Genomic DNA, 20,139 nt, shown 5'->3' on the forward strand with positions numbered 1-20,139 from the left:
CCACCTATACAAGGACCTAATGCTAACTGTGTGTGCTGATCTGGGCCTTCTGAACTCAGTGCTTCAGGTGAACCACGTCATCACTTCTGATCTGACCACACGCTAACTAATTAAAGGACAGGCTTTTATCTTATAAGCACAAAGACAAACTGGTTCTATCTATAAATAGAATACATGAAAACAATGAGCTACAAAGTGAGTTCGGCCACCCTCTTGGCTTAAGAGAATCTTGTTAAAGCCATTTATTAAAACAAATTATTTCACTTGGAACTTGAATTACATACTTGACAAAAATATTGGCAGAGATTTTCAAAACCAGGTAGCCAAATGAACATAATGGGATATTCCCAAAAAAACCTGCCAATTTTGTTCAGTTCTGGCCGGAATTTCTGTTTGCAGCTTACAGCTGCACTTGGCTTCACACCCGTCAAATGCACAGGCAGCACTGAGGCAGGAGAGCCCTGATGCCCATCCTTGCTCCCACCTTAGCTCCTGCACACTCCCCACTTCCCTACTGTGCCACAGCCCAGTAGCCAAGGCAAGCTGGTGCATGGGAGGAGGCAGGAGTGCTGTCCCATGCTCACTGCTTCAGTCAGAGTCAAACAAGCAGCAGAGTTGCATGCTCCCAGTGTACTTCATAAACTTAACTGTAATAACACTGTGCGTAAATATCTATATCCCATAAAAGACAGGTCCAGAGTCTATAAATATAATCTTCTTGTCCTGTGAAGGCTTGTTTCCCCAGTGTAGGGAATGTCAGGGCACTGAGGTGGGAGTGGGTGGGTGGGAGTGGGAGCATCCTCATAGAAGCAGGAGGAAGGGAGAGGGTATGGGAGAAGGGGGAAAGGGGATAACATTTGAAATGTAAATATATAAAATAGCCAAGAAAAAATAAAATTAAAAGAAAAGAAATAGGGTCTTTATAATATCTTAGTTAAGGGATTTGGATAAAATCATTCTAGATTTGGAGTGGGCCCTAAAGCCAACTCTAAACCCAATTACTGGCATCTTTATAGCAGAGGAATGGCATGGGCGGCACATTTCCACAACCCAGCACTCAGGAGGCTGAGGCAGTCAGACTGAGAATTCAAGGCCATCGACAAAGCTTTTAAGAAAATTAGTAAAAGTCTTCTCTGTCAGGTGGGAGACAGTGCTTCCTTTCCTGTACAGTATAACCTTCTCTGAAAGTGCATGGGAACATAAGGATTGGTCATGAAGTATGACTTCCTTCTATCAATCCACCAATACACACAGGAACATGTGAGTGCCTGCCTACGACTCTGAGAGCACTATGAAATTTGAGTGTAAAATACAGAGCCCAAAACACCAAATGTTCTTGAAGTGTTCACGTCCCTAAAACACCATTTGCATCCCTCACCCAACTCCTTGCAAACTCAATACTCCTCAGGAACATGGAAGCTGGCCATACTTGTGGTGGCCATTGTCACCAGTCTCTCCGAAAACCAGACTAACTTTCTGGAAAGAGAAAGGTGATAAGGAGTTTGAGGTGCAGGAAGACGCAGAGGAGAGGGCCATAAGAAGACAGGCAGAGACTGGGAGGCCATATCTAAAACCAAGAGGTGCTAACGCTGTCAAAAACTGTGAGAAGCTAGGCCAATGCCTCCAGACAGAAGCAAGCCATCTGTCCTCTGTCTCAGTCTTCTGGCCTTCAGAACTGAGAACAAATTGGAGTTTTAAGCCACCCCACTTGTGGCAATGTGTTACAAAGGACCTAGAAAACTAATATTTAAAAATATAAATGATGGGGCTAGAGAGATGGCTCAGCAGTTAAGAGCACTGACTGCTCTTCCAGAGGTCCTGAGTTCAAGTCCCAGCAACCACATGGTGGCTCACAAACCACCCGCAATGGAACCTAATGCCCTCTTCTGGTGTATCCAAAGAGAGCAATAGTGTACATAAAATGAATAAATAAATCTTAAAAAACTAAAATAAATCATTTAAAATATATAGATATTAATATCAGTCAAGTCACTGGTGTCTAATTATCTCAGTGACACTATTAAAAAATTGTGAAGATGTCTAGATATCACTTGCTTTGCTATAGTGATTTAATAAACTTTAAGACAAAAAAGTATATAATTAATTAGTATTCAGTCAACATTGCCAATCACCCCTTTTCTCCAAAGATGTTTCATATTAGTTTTAAACTATTTGATTTATTTTCTATGCATGAGTGCTTTACCATTTATCTTTATGCACATGGTGTTTACTTGCATGTCCACCCTTGCAGCACATGTTGCACTGCCTCCAGAAGAAGGTTTGGACCCCTGCAACTGGAGACAGACACTTGTTAGCCATCATGTGAGTGCTAGGAATCAAGCCCGGGTCCTCTGGAAGAACAGTCAGTGATCTTAAGCACTGAGACACCTCTCCAGTCCCAATATTTAAAATTATTAATAAATAATAAGTGGTACAAAATTAAAAAGGAAGAGTATGAAATTTTATAAAAGATTGGAAGGGAGCAACAAATTTTGTTACTATAATGATCTAAAATAAATAAATAAATAAAGACAGACAGACAGACAGACAGACAGACAGAAAGAATCAAGTGGCTCACCCTTGGCCAGGCCAAGCAGCATGGGCTTCCCAGGGAAGACATCCAGAGGTCTGACCCTAGTGGGAGTCACTACAATGAGCAGAATGGTTTGTATACTATGAAGAGAAGAGAGGCCAAGAGGGAAACTCGAGGGAGGAATAGCCTGATATGAGTAGCCTGCCTACCACCCGAGGTCATGGTCAAGTCCTAGCCCATGCTGTCACTGAGGGCCAAGTCTGGGTCTGGCCACGCAGTAGCAGGGGTTTATGTTGATTATTACCACGAGAGACTACTCTGAGCCACCTCCTAGGACCATGCTGATAACCAAGGGCTATGCAGAACTAGACCTGCCGCTTACTGGCTTCAGCACTCTGGAGAGCTGGCCCTGCCTCTCACTACAGCACTTGGGAAATCCGGCCCTGGGCCACACTGAGCAGCACTGTAGAGCTGAGCTTGGTGCCATGGGTCACTGGCTCCTTGACAGGGTGACAAGGACAGCAAAGGAGTAGAGAGGGGAGGCAGTGGCAGCCAGGAGAACAGAGAAAAGGTGTTGGAGCACAGGGAAACTTATGTGAGCAATTTCCATATTTTAGTGACAATTTCACGGATGTACACATATACCAAAACTCACCCTACTACCCTTTGGACACATGTACTATGGGCCAATTATAGTTTAGTACTCACTCTACTGCAGTTTGGATACCTGTACTGTGGGCCAATTATAGTTCAGTACAAAGGCTTTTATTCCCCAACTCCAAAAACCCCCAAACTTTTCAACAATCTTTGAAAACAAAATCTTTAAAAAGCCTGAAGGCTTTTTCCTGGGTCTCTTAGAACTAACTCTTCCTTCAACAAAGAATCCAGTATTATGTTGTCACAAAAGGAGTTCAGATTTGGATTGTGAGTGTTAAATAATCATAACAATGTTATTAATCAAAATAGGAACCACTACAAATCAACATATTTTTGCAGTGAGAGGTAGCAAAATTATTATTTATTCTTTAGTGTAAAGTCCAATGCTTTGGAATTAAACAAATTCTTAGAAAGCAACATCTTCATCCTGTTCATTACAGAAGTGGATTTTTGCTTAAGACATTGTCAAGGTGTGGAAGAAGGGGTCATCGTTGGCAAAAGGTCAAGTGAACATGACGAGCATGCTGGATAAGGCTGAAGGCCACGCTCAGTGCATTCAGCTACAGACGCTGCGATTGTACAGCATGCAGTCCTAGGAGTGGGTCGTTTCTGAATGCTGGCCAATGCTGCAGGCCCTGCAGCTTTTCTTCTGCACATGTAATGGATTTGGTGAGCACATTCTCAGACAGAGTGGTCTGACTAGGATTCAGCTGGTAGTTGGACAGACTAGCAGCAGCAGACCACCCAATAGTGACCATGGCCTTCTCATGGTGCAAGTTTGGCTCTGGGAAGTGCTTTAAAGCTTCTCTTTAGTCCAACCACTAAGCTAGTCATTGGCAATTGTCATTTTCCTGTCACAAGGCACAATCTGATCAAGAAATGAGTTCACTAAAGTTTTAAAGAAGAAATTAAAAAAAATAAAATGCCTCATCATTGCAAAGATTAAAAGAGACATGAATTCAGTTTTCTAAAAAATTTCCATCAGGTCATGAGGAGTCATTTACCAAGCTTTTCTGCCTTTCCAATTTTCTTCAAATGTCAAATGACCATGAATGGTCCACACTCAGTTCTCTGCAAGCAGCTTCTCCTGTAGTTGTAAGAGGATTATTTCAGTGACTGTTTTCCATGAATCACTGTTAACTTCTGATGACCTACCACAATTCTCCTCAACTTTAGGGTTCTCAATTCCTTTGCAAACTTTATTTTACCACCACTGCACTGTACATTAGAAATTCCTGAGCCAACAACAGCAGAGACCCATTTTATACACTGCTATTACTGACTCATTTTATACTCAAACAAGAAAATCTTGGCTTAGTAGGTGGCTGGAACCCATGTAAAGAGAATAGAAAAACCTACTCCATAGAGTTGAAGTTTAACCTCCACACATGCATCACAGCGCACATATTATAAAATAAGACAATTTTAAACAAATCACTCAGTTGCTTGTCTTCATCATTTCCATAATATAAATCTAAAATAAACACTATGTAATGCCACTAGCAAAAAGTATACAGTGAGAAATGAATATTAAAATGATTTACAACATAACCATGTTAAGAGTATCAAATGACAAATTTCCACAAGGTAAAACTGAAGTACTTTTGTACCAACTGTCTTACGATTTTACTGCTGTGAGGAAACACCATGACCAAGGCAACTTTTATAAAGGACAATATTTAACTGGGGCTGGCTCACAGGTTCAGAGGGTCCATTATCATCAAGGCATGGCAGCATCCAGGCATGGCAGTTGGAGAAGCTGAGAGTTCTACATCTGGATCCAAAGGCAGAGAACTGTTCTCAGGCAGGCAGGAGGCAGCCCACCAGCACAACGATCCACTTCCTCCAACAAGGTCACCAGTGCTACTCACTGGGCCAATCATATTCAGACCACCACACCAACCACAGAGTTGTTTAAGTGCCCCACGGTTTAAGAATATTTTTATCTTTGAAGCCAATTCTAAAAACTAGACTTCTGCATGCTACATAGTTCTGTTTTAGTGTGCTCTTTCTTCAGATTAAGAAACCTGAAGTTGACAGGGTTCATGTACAAGACCATAGAGCCAATGAAAAGTCTATATGCACCATCCATCTGCCATGCTGCCACCCATCACAGATCTGTCACATCGTTCTGCCAACAATGTCCAAGTCCTACTCTTAGCCTCCTCTTTTATCTGTCTACAAAGCCCTTCCAGAAAGGTACTAAAAGTAACACCAGAACAGCAGAAACCACATTACACATGGCTCTGGAACTACAGAAACCATATTAAACATGGCTCTGAACTATGGAAACCCCATAGCCCATGGCTCCAGCAGACTTCTAGTCCATGTGTCCCTCTCCAGTGGTACTGGAATTTAAGACCAGAGTCACAAGCTCCATGCTATCTCTGCTTTACTCTCTCCTCAATTCCTCCTGCATAACTATCAAAAAAAAAAAAAAAGTGGTTTTGCCCAAAAGGAGAGCTGGCCTTCTATTGAGCTGCCAAACCTTTAGATAGCTGTGGATCCCTCAATCTGCTGTTGGTACCAGACCGAGTTTTATGGACTGTGTCTCACACCACAATATGACCAACTTCACATGTAAACCAATTTCCGTATGTCAAAGTTCTACTAACTGTTTCTCTGTAAATATTTCAGATACTCTGACATTGGAGGAACTAAGTAAAATCTAATAATGTGGCCTTCGATGCCCTGGATTTCTCCAGAGGCTCTTTAGAAATGAGTGGAAAGTAAGATGTGTCTTAAAAGACACATCTCTGGAAAAGTCACTAGTCCAACGGAGTTGGCACAAACTTCAGAATCTGACACACAGAGTGATCAAAGCTTCCCTGAGACTCACTGTTGAAACTACAGACAGGAAACATCTGAAGCAATTGTGAAGTTAAGACAAAAAGGGAAAGTAATCCAGTGGCAGCCACACTTTACACTGACAACTACCTTTCCCAAATGACTCTTCATCACAGTAACATTGTGTGTATTTCTCAATCACATCTAGATCATGCAGCCCAAGGGAAGTTTAAGAACAATCGCTAGCAGTCTTTGACTCCAGAACCATTCATCAAGCAAACCATGCAAGAGTCCTAAGCTAAAGTCCTAAAACACTAAGCTTTTCCCAATATCATTGTTAGAATACTACCGCCAATTCTATCTTTCCTTTCTGTTCCTCCACCTGCAATGCCCCCGAAAAGATAATCCAGACCTGCTCCCTAACTAGCATGATTATGACTGAATCTAATGATATCTTCCTTTGCCTTCCAGGAAGCAGAGGAAGGTTACCCTCTGCATGGAACTGGCAGGCTACACTTACAGCATTGCCTTGTGGACAGTTATCACTGAGCTACATAATTATCAAATGGGAAAAAGACACTGAAACAATGCCCCCAAAAATGTCACTTTAGTGTATATTTCTGGAAATGATACGACCAGTTTGGCTTCAACATCTAATTTGTCTAATATTGATTGCACTTGAGTATGAAGAAGGTTTCCGGCGCTTAGCAATTTATAAGGCATCACCTTTCCAAGTCCAAAAAGGTTCCAAAGTTCTTCTACACCTTCTACTTTACTCGAGACTTATACCTGCACCATAAACATCTGATTATCTATTTCCGGCTCATAGTTATCCCTGTGAGATTCTTCCTGCAAAAGTTATGCACAAGACACATATTTACTGAAGTGACAACAAATAGCTAATGCTGACCTGGGGACCCTTAAAAATAAAACAAAACGGTAAGTAAAAAGATAAAGTGTAGGTTTATTTCCTGGTTCTAAGTTACTTCAGAAGTAATAACGCAGTAAGTCCATGGGACCAGCAGATCCATGTAAATCTACAGGGAAATGTGGCATTCAGATACACTGTTACCAAGACCCCGCCTACTTCTCTGAGGTCTTCTGCCATCTACAATTCCCTCTGAGCTCTTTCTTTTCAAATCAATCTTAGGATTCAAGAACAGACTTTCGCAGTACGTCAGTCTTCCACAATTCCTTGCTTTGCCCACATCCTCTTTAGCCCGTAGACTTTCTTTCCTCTTTACCTGGATATCTACAGTTCCTGCAATTCCCGCTAGAGTTCCAGGTCCCTGAGAGTACAAGGCAGCGAGTTTGCTCAGAGGTTTATGTACATCAGTAGGAACCAAGTAACAAGTGGAGGCTCCCCTCCGCACGGGGATTGACTGCCCCCTTTCTGTGCTCCTGCGATATCCCGTGACTAATTCTACCATAACAGTCTTCACGTGTGCAGCAATTACCGCGCACTCTAAAAGGACAAGGGAGGTAGCTGACGTCGCCCTGCATCCTGAGAACGTTCTGCCACAGGAGACACACAGTGGGGAGGCTCAATAGATGTCTATGGGATGAAGACCAGCAGAGTGCGGGAGCCACGGGGCAGACCCGCATCCCTCCAGCGCAGCCGGCGCCCTGCCCCGAGGCTCCACCAATGAGGCTGCGCGCTCCCGGTCGCGCCGCGCCCCGACCCGCCCGCCCGCCTCCGGCCAATGACAGTCCTCTGGCCGCGCTGCCTTGCTCCCGCCGCCCCGGCCTCCGAGCTCAGGCTCCCGGGGCGAACAACGACCGCGGGCTGGGCGTGAGGGCCGGATGGCGGCCCCTCGGCCCCGGCTCCCACCTGCCAGGACGCCGCTGCAGCCGCTCCAACGAGGGCGGACTCGGCGGTCGAGCATAGCTCGCTCCTCTGCGCCCGCCGCCCCACCATTCCCGGGTAAGGGGCTGAGGTCGGGGTCGCGGCCTGGAGCCCCCACCGCCCGCCGGCGCTCCAGGCCCGTAGCCCGGCGCACTGACCTGAAAGTGCAGCGCCATCTTCCCAGAGCTGCGCGGGCCGCGCGGCCCGAGGGCTGAGGGGAGGGGGAGCGAAGACGCCGCGCGAGCCCCTCCGCCGCGGGATCCCCCCCACACCGCTCGCTCCCTATGCTCGGCGCGCTCCGCTTGGAGCCGGCAGCGGGACTGGGCGGGGCCGGCGGGGCGGAGGGGGCGTGTCCTTCGGGCTCCTCCGCCCAACCGCCAGTGCGCTTCTTTTGCAACCGCTGACTCCTCAGAGCAAGCCTCTGACCTCTGACCTTTAACTTTTAACCCACCACCATGACCCAACTGCCCGCCTAGACCGCCGACTTAGTTTTTGAAGACTGGGTCTCACTATGAATTCCTGCCAAGCCTTTAATATGTGAACCAGGCTGGTCTCGAACATGCAGTCATCGTCATCTGCGTGCGGCCTGTGTGTGCTACTGCCCACTTTGGCTCCTAAATCTATGGTAGACAGGCGAAGAGATGGCTCAGCAGTGGAGAGCACCCACCCACGTGCTCACAACTGCTTGTAGCTCCAGCTTGTGGAAATCTAACTGCTTTAGCAGGCACCTGCATCCCTTTTATACACATGATAATAAACCTTAATGCTACCACAAGCTATCTTGATTCCTGACGGGACTCTGAAACAAATTCATAGCTGCCAAATCCCACATCTGCACAGATGTTTAATCCTCTAACACACCGACAACTTTTGACCCCCATATGCAGCTGCTATGCTTAATTCCTGTTCCCCAATGCCTAACTCCCATTTTTTTTTTTTAACTTTATTGAGTTTAAGTTAAGCTGCCATTGTGTGGGGGGCATTAAATTGTAAAATTCTGGCTTGCCTGTAACTCCTTATCTACACTTTTATATGAACCTATATTTTACGCCAAAATATTTCATTGGAATAGGGGTTATAGAGCAGATATAGGATCAGAATCGCTCATTCCTAGTGTTTTTCATTTCTTCAGAGGGCAACACTTCCATTTGAAGGACTTTGTCTTTTGTGTTTAAGGGGAATTTTCCTTAAATGTTTCTTACAACTTAAGTATATTAACAAATCCTCTCAAATTTGTCGATTTGAAAGCATCTTTATTGCATCAATTTTAAAGGTAGTTTTGCTGGGTATAAAATTCCATGTTTGCCTTTTGTTTTGTTTTGTTTTTAGCTTTTGATACTTTAAAGATGATCTTCCATTGTTGGTTGTCATTCTGGTTGTCATTGTTTCAGTTGAGGAGACAGCCATCAATCTTGATTATATTGCACCTTTAGATAATATGCTCTAGAATACTTGAAGTTTTTTTTCTTTCTCTTTGTTCTTAACCAGATTGAGTTTGATTGTCACTAAGTCTATATGTGATATTCATCCTTGAAATTAATAGTTTTTCTCCTGTGATTTGACATTTTCATCAGTCTTTGAATAATATTGACCAACATTTTTTTCTTTTTTTAAAGATTTATTTATTTTATATCCATATGAATACACTGTTGCTGCCTTCAGACACACCAGAAGAGGGCATCAAATCCCATTTCAGATGGTTGCTGCTTCTGAAAGAGCAGTTGTTGCTCATAATCATTGAGCCATCTCTCCAGTCCCTGGGATTTCTTTTAAATACTGTTATGTTCTCCCTTCTTTTCATTGTTACATGTATGTTAAAACCTTTTGTACATTGTTCACTGTTCTTGAACTCTTCTCCATATTTCTTGTGTGTGTGTGTGTGTGTGTGTGCGCGCGCGCATACACATATGCTTAAAAATGAATATTTTCTACTGACCTATTGCCCATTCAGAAGAAACTCAATTCTGCTGTGTCGAAGCTGCTATACGATTCTTTTTAAATTCATCACTTATTATAGTTTCATTTGGCTCCTTGTACTGTCTAAATAATTTTCATGGCTCTGATCAAACTTTTCCTTTTCACTATTAATATTTTGATCATATTTAAAATTCTTATACAGTGACTCCAATATCTCAACCTTCTGAGTCATTCAGTTTTTGGTATTTGGCCTGGTTTTGTGTGTTAGCTATTACCTTAGTCTAATGTCTTATCTAATTCAGACAACATGGAAGAAAAACTATAGAGGTTTTGACCTATATCAGCATTCTCCATTTTATGTTCCTAAGCAAATAAAAGTAGATCTCACCTTCATCCCGGTAGTGCTTGTTTTTAGGCTGTGATGCTGGTTTATTTCAATTTATCCTTACTCTTGAGCTATCATCTTTGCTAGGCCCTGGGATGTTTACCACATAGAGCCTGGACATCAGTCTATCTGCCAGCAATGTGCAGCTGCTAAAAGCTTTCTTCAACTCCTTAGGTGCCACAGCTACAGTGGTTTTCCTGACGTCTCTTCCTCTGCACATGAGTCTTAGGAGTGAACTGATGACTGTCGGGGACTATTTTGAGTAGATCTTGAAGTTCATATCTGAGCACTCTTCTTCTCTCTAGAATTTTGTGTCTCAAATCCCAGAGGCAGCCAGGCAGTGGTGGTGCTTGCCTTTAAACTCAGCTCTCTGGAGGCAGAGGCAGGTGGATCTCTTGAGTTCAAGGCTAACCTGGTCTCCAGAGTGGGTTCCAGGACAGAGAAACCCTGTCTCAAAATCAATCAATCAATCAATCAATCAATCCCAGAGGCATTTATTCCCCAGCTCCAGTATCTTTCTGCTCTTAGTGTATTGACACTACTGGCTATTTGTCCCCGTTGCTGCTGGCTGCCACTTAGAAAATGCTCAGGGGGAGGCAGGGACAGTGCTTTTATTCTCTCAAGGATTGTGACCAATTAAGTTCTGTTCTTGGTGGTGGTTCCCTAGTGCATTAAGTCATTAAATCTTTCTACTTGTCTGGTGTAGTATGTATACATGTAGATGTGTTATAATTGTTGTTGAATAGATGTGCATATTCATAAACTGGCATTTTTGTCTACATAGTTTGTAAAACAAAGCATGCACACACTTTGTCCTAATTTGTAGTGGTTCCATGTCCATTGTTCTTCTCGGTGGGAACTCAAATCCAGAGCACTCTCTTGTTAGTTGACTGTTTGCGGCTTCCACTCATGACCTCCAGCCTTCAGTCTATCCATAGCCCTTGGACCCTCATACCTGCCACTCAACTTCTAAACCGAGACATTTTTAGTATGCTCATTCTTCCGTCTTGAAAAAACAAGTCATTTCTTGGTGGGGGAGCGAGCATTCACACGCCATAGGTGCATGGAGGTCAGAGGATACCTTTTGGGGAGTCATCTCTCACTTTGGTTTTTGTTGTTGTTATTTGAAGCAAGCTCACTGTTAATAGTTTTCTGCTGGGCTAACTGTGAGCTTCTAGTGATTACCCTTTCTTTTTCTAGTTCTCCTTCTTGCTCCCCCAAGTCTCTTGCTCCAACTTCCTGTTCCATTTCGATGTTTCAAAGTTCTTCTGATGACCAATCTCAACAATGATCCCACATTCTAGCCTTTAACTCCCATATCCCAGAGACCAATGGTGTCCTTGTATCTCCCTATCACACATACTATACAGTATCCCATTATAATTATCTATTGCCATTTATCTAACTTCTCCCTCCCAGGTTTTTTGAGAAGGGGTATCTCTGTGTAGCCTTGACTCTCCTGGAATTCCCTCTCTAAACCAAGCTAGTGTGGAACTCAGAGATCTGCCTACCTCTGCCTCCTGCACACTAGGATTAAAGCATACACGACCACCACCAGGCTTACCTGACTTCTTGATCCCAACTACCTTCTAAAGCTATTACGTAAAAGTCATATTTAAGTTCTGGGAGGAGAATGGCTATATGAGTCTTGGGTGTTTCCATTTTTTTTCTCATCTCCAGAAGAGAAATGACATAAATGTAGGTTTGTAAAGTGAAAATGCAGGTTGCTGGTTATCCTCTGAACTCACCAGGGAAGTCTAGGAACAGAAATATGATTACTCTTCTACCTTTAGATTTAAGTAATCATTTAAGATTACTGTTTTAATGCACACCTCCTGTCTATGATTGTCAGTCCACAAAATCTGCATTTGGCTTCATATCTTTTGTCACTGAATAAAATTTAAGATAGAATTATGTTACTGTAGCTATTGAAATTAGCACAGAAGTTGTTCCCAGGATGTCAGATAACTCATTTCTATCACAAAGTTGAAACAAAGGAAAAGCATTAAAGCCCTTAGTCATTAGAAGATTGTCTTGGGGTTGGGGATTTAGCTCAGTGGTAGAGCACTTGCCTAGGAAGCGCAAGGCCCTGGGTTCGGTCCCCAGCTCTGAAAAAAAGAACAAAAAAAAAAAAAGAAGAAGAAGAAGAAGAAGAAGATTGTCTTCTATTGTGCAAACTAGCTTTCTGAAGGAAAGCCAGGTGGGGGTGGGTTTTGATCTTGTGCTTTGTCAGGGAACTGGAGTGGCACACTTCTGGCCCTTTAGGAAATTGATCCAGTGTCTCTAAGTTCTGCTTTTTATTTCTGAGATCAAGATGACAAGTCTATTGTTGCAGGATATTTGATCTTACTGTGAACCCCAAGATTGTGTTATTTCCTGAAAGAAAAAAAAACCCTGTTTATACTTGTGGTTTGGTTCATCCTTCACACACACCTTTAACCCCTCTGGCTAGAATACAGACATGACCTTCATACACACCTTTAAACCCAAACAGTGAAGGTAAAGTTACTTTGTAGAAGGAAGCACCCATCCTGAAAGCGATGCCTAACTGAGTGGCAGACAAAGTGATGAATCAGAGAAAGATTTGACAGAATAAGATATTGCCAACTCTCACAGGAAGAGAAAGGAAAGGGAAGCTACTTGAGAGAGAGACCACAGAAGAGAGGGAAGAGAAAGGAAGGAGGCAGTTTTATCCGGACAGCTGTACAGAGAAAGGTTGCAGAGGAAGAAGTTAGACACAAGTGAAGACAGAACAAGCCAGAGGATGAGAAGGAGCCAGAAGATTAGGACAGATTGCCAAAGTTAGTTTGAGGCCAAGCAGAACAATTCAGGCGATGCAGAGAGAAGTCAGATTAAATCAGTCATCTTGGAGAAGAGTTTGAGCCAGCACAGCTGAATTGAACCAGCCAGCCAGAGTTCAGAACAAAACATGAAACAGTGAACTTATTCAGTAGCAAATCTCAGAGGCTAAAAACATTCTAGGTAAATTAGATTGTATGGAGGACTAGGCCTAAGTGATCAGTTTAAAGCAATAATTGTCAGAGATGACAATTACTTCAAGAGAATAAAAGTTATTCTTACAATCTATAGTACAGAGAATTTCATGAGCAATATCATATTGCCATGAGGACACGAGTTGAAGCAGTAGAGTACATTGTTAGGAGAGCAAGCAAGCAGTAGAACTGAGTAATGTGCACAGATTCGAATACTGGTCACTCAAAACCATGTCTAAATACATAAAAACATAGCAAGATGCTACATCAAAACCAAAGAGAGGAATTTAACAGACAGCACTTGCCTATCACCCACAAGGCCTTGAGTTCAACTAGTACTGCAAAAAAACAAAAATCAGTAACGGATCATTCATTTTTATGAGACAGGTAGTTCAACCAGCTAAGTGATGGAGTCCACACAGTATATTTCATCTTTATAAGAAGAAAAAGGCACACTATAATGAGTAATTCCCATATGGTCTCATTATATCTCATTCATATTCTTATTAAAGATGGTAACTAGGAACTATGTAAAACTGAGGGAAAGGCTAATCAGAAACATCACCCCTTATTGCTATCGTACAAGGCTTTTAACTAAAACATAGTACACATGCATATGTGTACTATGCACACACACACACACACACACACACACACACACACACACACGCTTTTTTTATTTTTTTATGATATATTTCTTTACTTACATTTCAAATGTTATTCCCCCCTTCCCGGTTTCCTATCCATAAGCCCCCATTCCCTCCCCTCCCCTCTACATCCCCCTTACCGCCCCCCCTTTTTCCCTTGCACTGGGGGTCCAACCTTGGCAGGACCAAGGGCTTCCCCTTCCATTGGTGCCCCAACAAGGCCATTCTCTGCTACATATGCAGTTGGAGCCCTGGGTCAGTCCATGTGTAGTCTTTGGGTAGTGGTTTAGTCCCTGGAAGCTCTGGTTGGTTGGCATTGTTGTTTTTATGGAGTTGCAAGCTCCTTCAATTCTTTCAATACTTCCTCTAATTACCCCCCAAGGGGGTCCTGATCTCAGTTCAGTGGTTTGCTGCTAGGATTGACCTCTGTATTGGACATGCTCTGTATGTGTCTCTCAGGAGAGCTCTATATCTGGTCCCTTTCAGCATGCATTTTTTAGCTTCATCCATCTTATCTAGTTTTGGTAACTGTATATATATATATATGGGCCACATGTGGGGCAGGCTCTGAATGGCCATTCCTTGAGTTGCTGCTCTAAACTTTGCTTCCATATCCCCTCCTATGGATTTTTTCCCCCTTTTAAGGAGGAGTAGGAGCATCCGCGTTTTGGTCATCCTTCTTCTTGAGCTTCCTGTGGTCTGTGGATTGCATCTTGGGTAATTCGAGCTTTTTGGCTAATATCCACTTGTCAATGAGTGCATACCATGTGTATTTTTCTGTGATTGAGTAACCTCACTCAGGATGATATTTTCTATAGGTTTGGTGATGTAGCTTAATGGTAGAGGATGATATTTTCTAGTTCCATCCATTTGCCTATGAATTTCATGAAGTCATTGTTTTTGATAGCTGAGTAGTACTCCACTGTGTAGATGTACCACATTTTTTTGAACACCTTTTAAAAAGTACTGTGTCTTTAAACCAAAATAGAGTAAATAAAATGTACAGAAGAGGTTAGAGAAAAAATTATTGTAGCAAAAGCCTATTTTATGCACAAATGTTTACTCCCAAGAATAGACATGCCAGTTTTTCAAGTGCCTTATTTTATAATAAATTATTCTAAAAATTATTATGAGATTAATTTAGGTTGCAACAATCCATAACAACAATAATTGTTTTTAAAGTAAAATTAATTTGAAGTAAAATATACATCTAGGTACTTTGCAGAATAATAGGCCTTGAACAGGCAATATCATGCCATTTCTTAAAACTTAAGGCTAACCTTGTCCACCAGTGTGGTGAGGATATCCAGTTAACCAGGAAAGTCTCTTATGAGAAGAAAAACTAAAGGAGCCAAGGAAAGCCAACTCCTCAGCACATCTTTCTTTTTGCTTCTCCAGTCCCCCAATACTCCCCTCACAAGATGGAGTTTTGTCATATGGAGGAACTTAAAAAGCAGTCATCCCGTGTGGACACCCTCACTAACCCCTTTTGTAAATTGCAATCACTTACCATACAGGATTATTTCTGGCAATTTTTTCTGATAAAAGAAGAAATTAATAGTTTGTGCACAAACTGTAACAACACGGAATTGTCTGAAATCGAAGGCAAAGTTTGCCAACAACGGCATCCCTCAGAGATAGCCAGTCTTCACACACCAACGCCTCTCCTTACAGCGCTTTGCCTCCGCACATGCGCACATGGGCGTTTTTTCCGTGATACAAGGGATCACGCTACGATGCTATTTTGCACCTTGACCTTTCTGCACGAGAATATATTTAAATATCCATCAGCAGAATTGTAGCCCCTTCATCATATGCTACGCTATGGGTTTACTATGAGGTATTTATTTAATCATTCCTTTGCAAAGAAACAGGCTTGTCTCATCCTCCCACTACTTTCAATAACTTATGTTCTTGCTTTGGGTATATTTTTGAAAACTCCTTCTTTATCTCTTCCTTCCTTTCTTCTTTCCTTCCTTCCTTCTCCCTCCCTCCCTTCCTTTTGTTTTTTCTTTCTTTCTTCTTTCTTTCTTTTTTTTTTTTTTTTTTTTTTTTTTTGAGCTGGGGACCGAACCCAGGGCCTTGCGCTTGCTAGGCAAGTGGTCTACCACTGAGCCAAATCCCCAACCCCTTCTTTCTTCTTTCTTCCTTCCTTCCTTTCTTTCTTTCTTTCCTAGGTTTTTGGGACAGAGTTCCTGTGTAGCTTTGGCTGTCCTAAAACTCAATCCATAAACCAGACTGACCTTAAACTCACAAAAAGCCAAATGCCTCTGCCTCCCAAGTGCTGGGATTAAAGGTATGCACCACCACCACCCAGGGGGAAACCTATGTCTGCAAAACCTCGACAAGGTTGACTCATACTTAAATTGAGCATACAGTTCCTTGTCCTCTAAGGACATTTTTTGATGATAAAGTGTCTGGGCTGAAAAATCTCTAGCTCAAACTACTCCTAAAGTCTCAAGATAGGAGGAATCAAGGACTACATCCAGTTGTAACAAAGCTTAGCTATGGGCCCAGCCATGAAAGTGCTGTCTATCCATGTGGAATAGGTCAGCGACACATCGAAGTCTCCACAGAGTGAGGAAAGCACCTACACATGAAAGAAGTCCTTGCTGAGGTATCAGAGTCTAGGTTGAGGAGGAGAGTGTTGAGGACACAGAGGTCCCTGTACTCACAGGAAAACACTAAGAGAAACCAGGCATGTTACACCTGCAGGAGTGTCATCTCGATGGAAGAGATAAAAATCAAATATCCAAGGAAAGCCCGGGGAAAGATCCAGTATTGCTAGTGTAGCAGAAGCCAGAGGCCTCAAACCAGGCCAGCGAGTCATTGCAACGAGCATTTGTAAGTAGAGATGTATGGACGAAGGGCATATATATGGTACGACACACTGACGCACTACAGCTTCCACAAGATTTTTTTTTTCTTTTGAGGGGGAAGTTGCATGGGCGGAGGGCAGGTATGAAGGGACAGAGAGATGAGTGGGATTGGGGTGCATGATGTGCAGTTCACAAAGCATAAAAAGTTAAATATTAAAAAAAAAAAAACAAAAACCCGGGGTTGGGGATTTAGCTCAGTGGTAGAGCGCTTGCCTAGGAAGCGCAAGGCCCTGGGTTCGGTCCCCAGCTCCGAAAAAAAGAACCAAAAAAAAAAAAAAAAAAAAAACCCAGGGGTTGGGGTTTTAGCTCAGTGGTAGAGCGCTTGCCTAGCAAGCGCAAGGTCCTGGGTTTGGTCCTCAGCTCCGGAAAAAAAACAAAAACAAAAACAAAAACCCAAATACCTGAATTTCATCCAGAAAGCTGAGAGTGAACATTGTTAATGACCTGGTGACCTATTTGCTATCTGTGGAGGCAGACCTCACCCAATTTCCCCAGAATGATTATCCCAGACTCTTCCCTCCCTAAACTGATACTCATCCTTAGGGGAGCTGTCACTGTATGGACTGTTGGCCTCTTTCCTCAATCAGAGACCACCTAGATTCTAGGCCTTTTAGCTATAGAACCCCCCATCATGGCCACAGATACTTTGTAAAAAGTTTTTCTCTGTCTTTTAAATAATTGATTTATTTTTATTTTATGTGCACCAGTGTTTTGCCTGCATGCATGTCTGTGTGGGGTTGTCAGATCCTGGAGTTAGTCAGTTGTGAGCCGCCATGTGGGTGCTGGGAATCAAACCTGGGTCCCTTGGGAAAGCAGTCAGTGCTCTTTCTTGCAGAGCCATCTCTCCAGCTTGTAAAGGATTTCCTATATCGTCATACCTTAAGCTTTATTGCGTACCTGGAATGGTACTGACTGGACTGGTTATTGCCAGCTGTACTATGTCTTAATCTGCACTGGGTCTGTGTGTTAAGTGTGCTGACAGTGCTGCCTGGCATTGGACTCTCCAAGGTCTGAGTGAGCAGCTTCTTCAAGCCCATACCCCTGCCATAATGAATTGTGTCCTCAACACCTACAGCAGCCATGGACCAAAAGCTAAGAGACTGTGAGCCCAATAAACATGTCCTTCTTCATTCCCTCAGGGAGTTTGTCAGGGTGACTGAAAGCGAACGCATCCAAATTCATCCTCTGTTGCTTTATCACAAAGTAGGTCCTAGCCTGGTGGTGGCGGCACTCACTCAAGAGGCAGAGACAGGCGGATCTCTGAGTTTGAGGCCAGACTAATTTACTGAGAAAGTTCCAGGACAGCCAAGGTACACAGAGCAACCTTATCTCACAAAACAAAACAACAACAGAAAACAGATTTTAGGCATTATAAATGCTTTAGTGGGTGATCCTAAGAGTTTAGGATGCTTTTCTAATATATGTGATTTATTAGATATGATATATATCATATATGCTATATATCACACACACATATCACACTTGTGTAGGCTTTAAAACTTTTTGCAGTATCATCTAATAGCCGGGCACTATTCAAACTTCTATAGTTACTTCATATTGATCTGGTTTGTCTGGATCAAGAGCCAGACAAACCCACATTAGATAATGATTTTTAAGTCTCTCTTAATCCATAGGAGGTTCGTTTCTCCTGCTCTTACTTCCTTTAACAATAGATAAATGAATCTTTTGGAAGAATAAATACATTATTCGACTATCCTGCATTTCGTGTCTGGATAATTAGATCCCCATAGCACCTGTCATCAGCACATCTCTGGACATTGGATTGGCATCCTTTTAAAAGCCCAAATCCCTAACACATATGATGTCCTTCAGACCCATCTTTTTTGTCAGAGGAACTCGAAGATCACATAGAGAAGTTTCGAATCAAGGGGTAGAGGAACAAAGAAAATTTCTGTAAACTGACTTGGTGAGCTTGAAAAGTGATAATCGGTGGACTTTAATGAGTTAAAAAGGAAGGGGCTGGAGAGATGGCTCAGCGGTTAAGAGCACCGACTGCTCTTCCAGAGGACCGGAGTTCAATTCCCAGCAACCACGTGGTGGCTCGCAACCATCTGTAATGAGATCTGATGCCCCCTTCTCATGTGTCTGGACAGCTACAGTGTACTTATATACATAAATAAATAATTCTTTTTAAAAAATTAAAGAGTAGATATTGGAAGAAAAACTTAGCCATCTGAGCAGTCATTACTGATAAACATGCCACTGATGTCAGGGGCTCTAGAATCACAATGTGTCACTGTGGCTCTGACCCTCTCTACAAAATGACTTGTTTCTCTCGATAGAACTCATTCATAATACAAGGTCAGCTAATTCAAGCCTTTATTTTGAACATGTAGATTATACACAAAAACATTCTCCCTGACCAAACTATGCAACCCATGTAATTCTCTGGAGACTTGATTTTTAGCACGTTCTTCTCTGTGGGGTGCTGCAAACCCTGCTCGTTGTATGTAAGGTTCTAACGCTGTATTAGGACGGGCTGGTCTTACTGCACAGGAAGTGTTGCTGATGAAGCCATATTTCATTGTGAGACTCTGTTTTTTGTTGCCTTGAATGTTCCCTGGTCAGAACGTGATATAGGAGGGGAAAGGGCGCACACAGAGGACTTTTGGAAACTAAGTGAAATGATCATATCCTGAAATGGACGTATATATGTGTTATAGCGCATGCGTGTTTTAGTGCCTGCTACGTGCGTACGTGAGTGCCTGTATGTGTGTGCGAGAGACAAAGACAGAGACAGGGAAACACAGAGAGAGAGAGAGACAGAAAGAAAAACACACAGAGATATAGAGACACAGAGAGGAACACACCGACAGAGAGAGAGAGAGAGACAGAGACAGAGACAGAGAGGCAGAGAGAGACAGAGACAAAGAGAGACAGACACAGAGAGAGAGACAGAGAGACAGACACACAGAGAGAGACAGAGACAGAGAGACACAGAGAGAGAGACAGAGAGAAACACAGAAAGAGACAGAGACAGAGAGAGAGAGAGAGAGAGAGAGAGAGAGAGAGAGAGAGAGGAGAGAGAGATCTCCAGTGGTAAGGGAACTGTTGACTGTTTGACCCATTGATAACAGTTGTCTCTGGAACTCCATGTCGAAGTGTTTGACGAACACCTTGGAATGGCACAGAGCATATGCTAGGACTTGGAGAACCTGTAAGAGATTGGAGCGCCTTGGTTCTCAAGAACGAAAGATCCTAACGCAGGGCTGTAAAACTGGGAAAACTGCTGCTGTGATTGCTTTGTTTTTCTTCCACCTTCCGGATAAGTATTGAAGTTTCTGTTTGCTTTGGCTTCTTAATCCTTTTAAGGAAAACACAGCTGTATGGAGAACTTTATTTCGTCTTCTTATGGCTTTTTAGTGCTCCCAAATTAGTGCGGATGATTTCCCATTGACGTCCGAAGTCTTTCCCACTAACGTATCAAGCAACGAGGATTTACAGTCTACACACATCTGCTCATCAAAAGATAAA

General features: G+C 42.8%; 1 protein-coding gene and 1 long non-coding RNA gene across 4 annotated transcripts in view; one reads left to right on the plus strand and one right to left on the minus strand.

Annotated features, from left to right (window-relative positions):
• Ranbp17 (RAN binding protein 17) overlaps positions 1-8,145 on the minus strand; it is a 309,416-nt gene extending 301,271 nt beyond the window's left edge. For all 3 annotated transcript variants that reach the window (NM_001106994.2, NM_001440088.1, XM_087571583.1), the window contains 1 exon segment: positions 7,982-8,145. In NM_001106994.2, the coding sequence (NP_001100464.1) occupies positions 7,982-7,999 (18 nt within the window). In that variant the 5' untranslated portion in view covers positions 8,000-8,145.
• LOC108352198 (uncharacterized) overlaps positions 7,683-20,139 on the plus strand; it is a 61,930-nt gene continuing 49,473 nt past the window's right edge. The window contains exon 1 of the long non-coding RNA XR_015631150.1: positions 7,683-7,901. This is a non-coding gene — a long non-coding RNA (uncharacterized LOC108352198). The remainder of the gene's footprint in view (positions 7,902-20,139) is intronic.

The sequence above is a fragment of the Rattus norvegicus genome, chromosome 10, assembly GCF_021556685.1.
Source record: "Rattus norvegicus strain SHRSP/BbbUtx chromosome 10, alternate assembly SHRSP_T2T, whole genome shotgun sequence".
Lineage (NCBI taxonomy): Eukaryota > Metazoa > Chordata > Mammalia > Rodentia > Muridae > Rattus > Rattus norvegicus.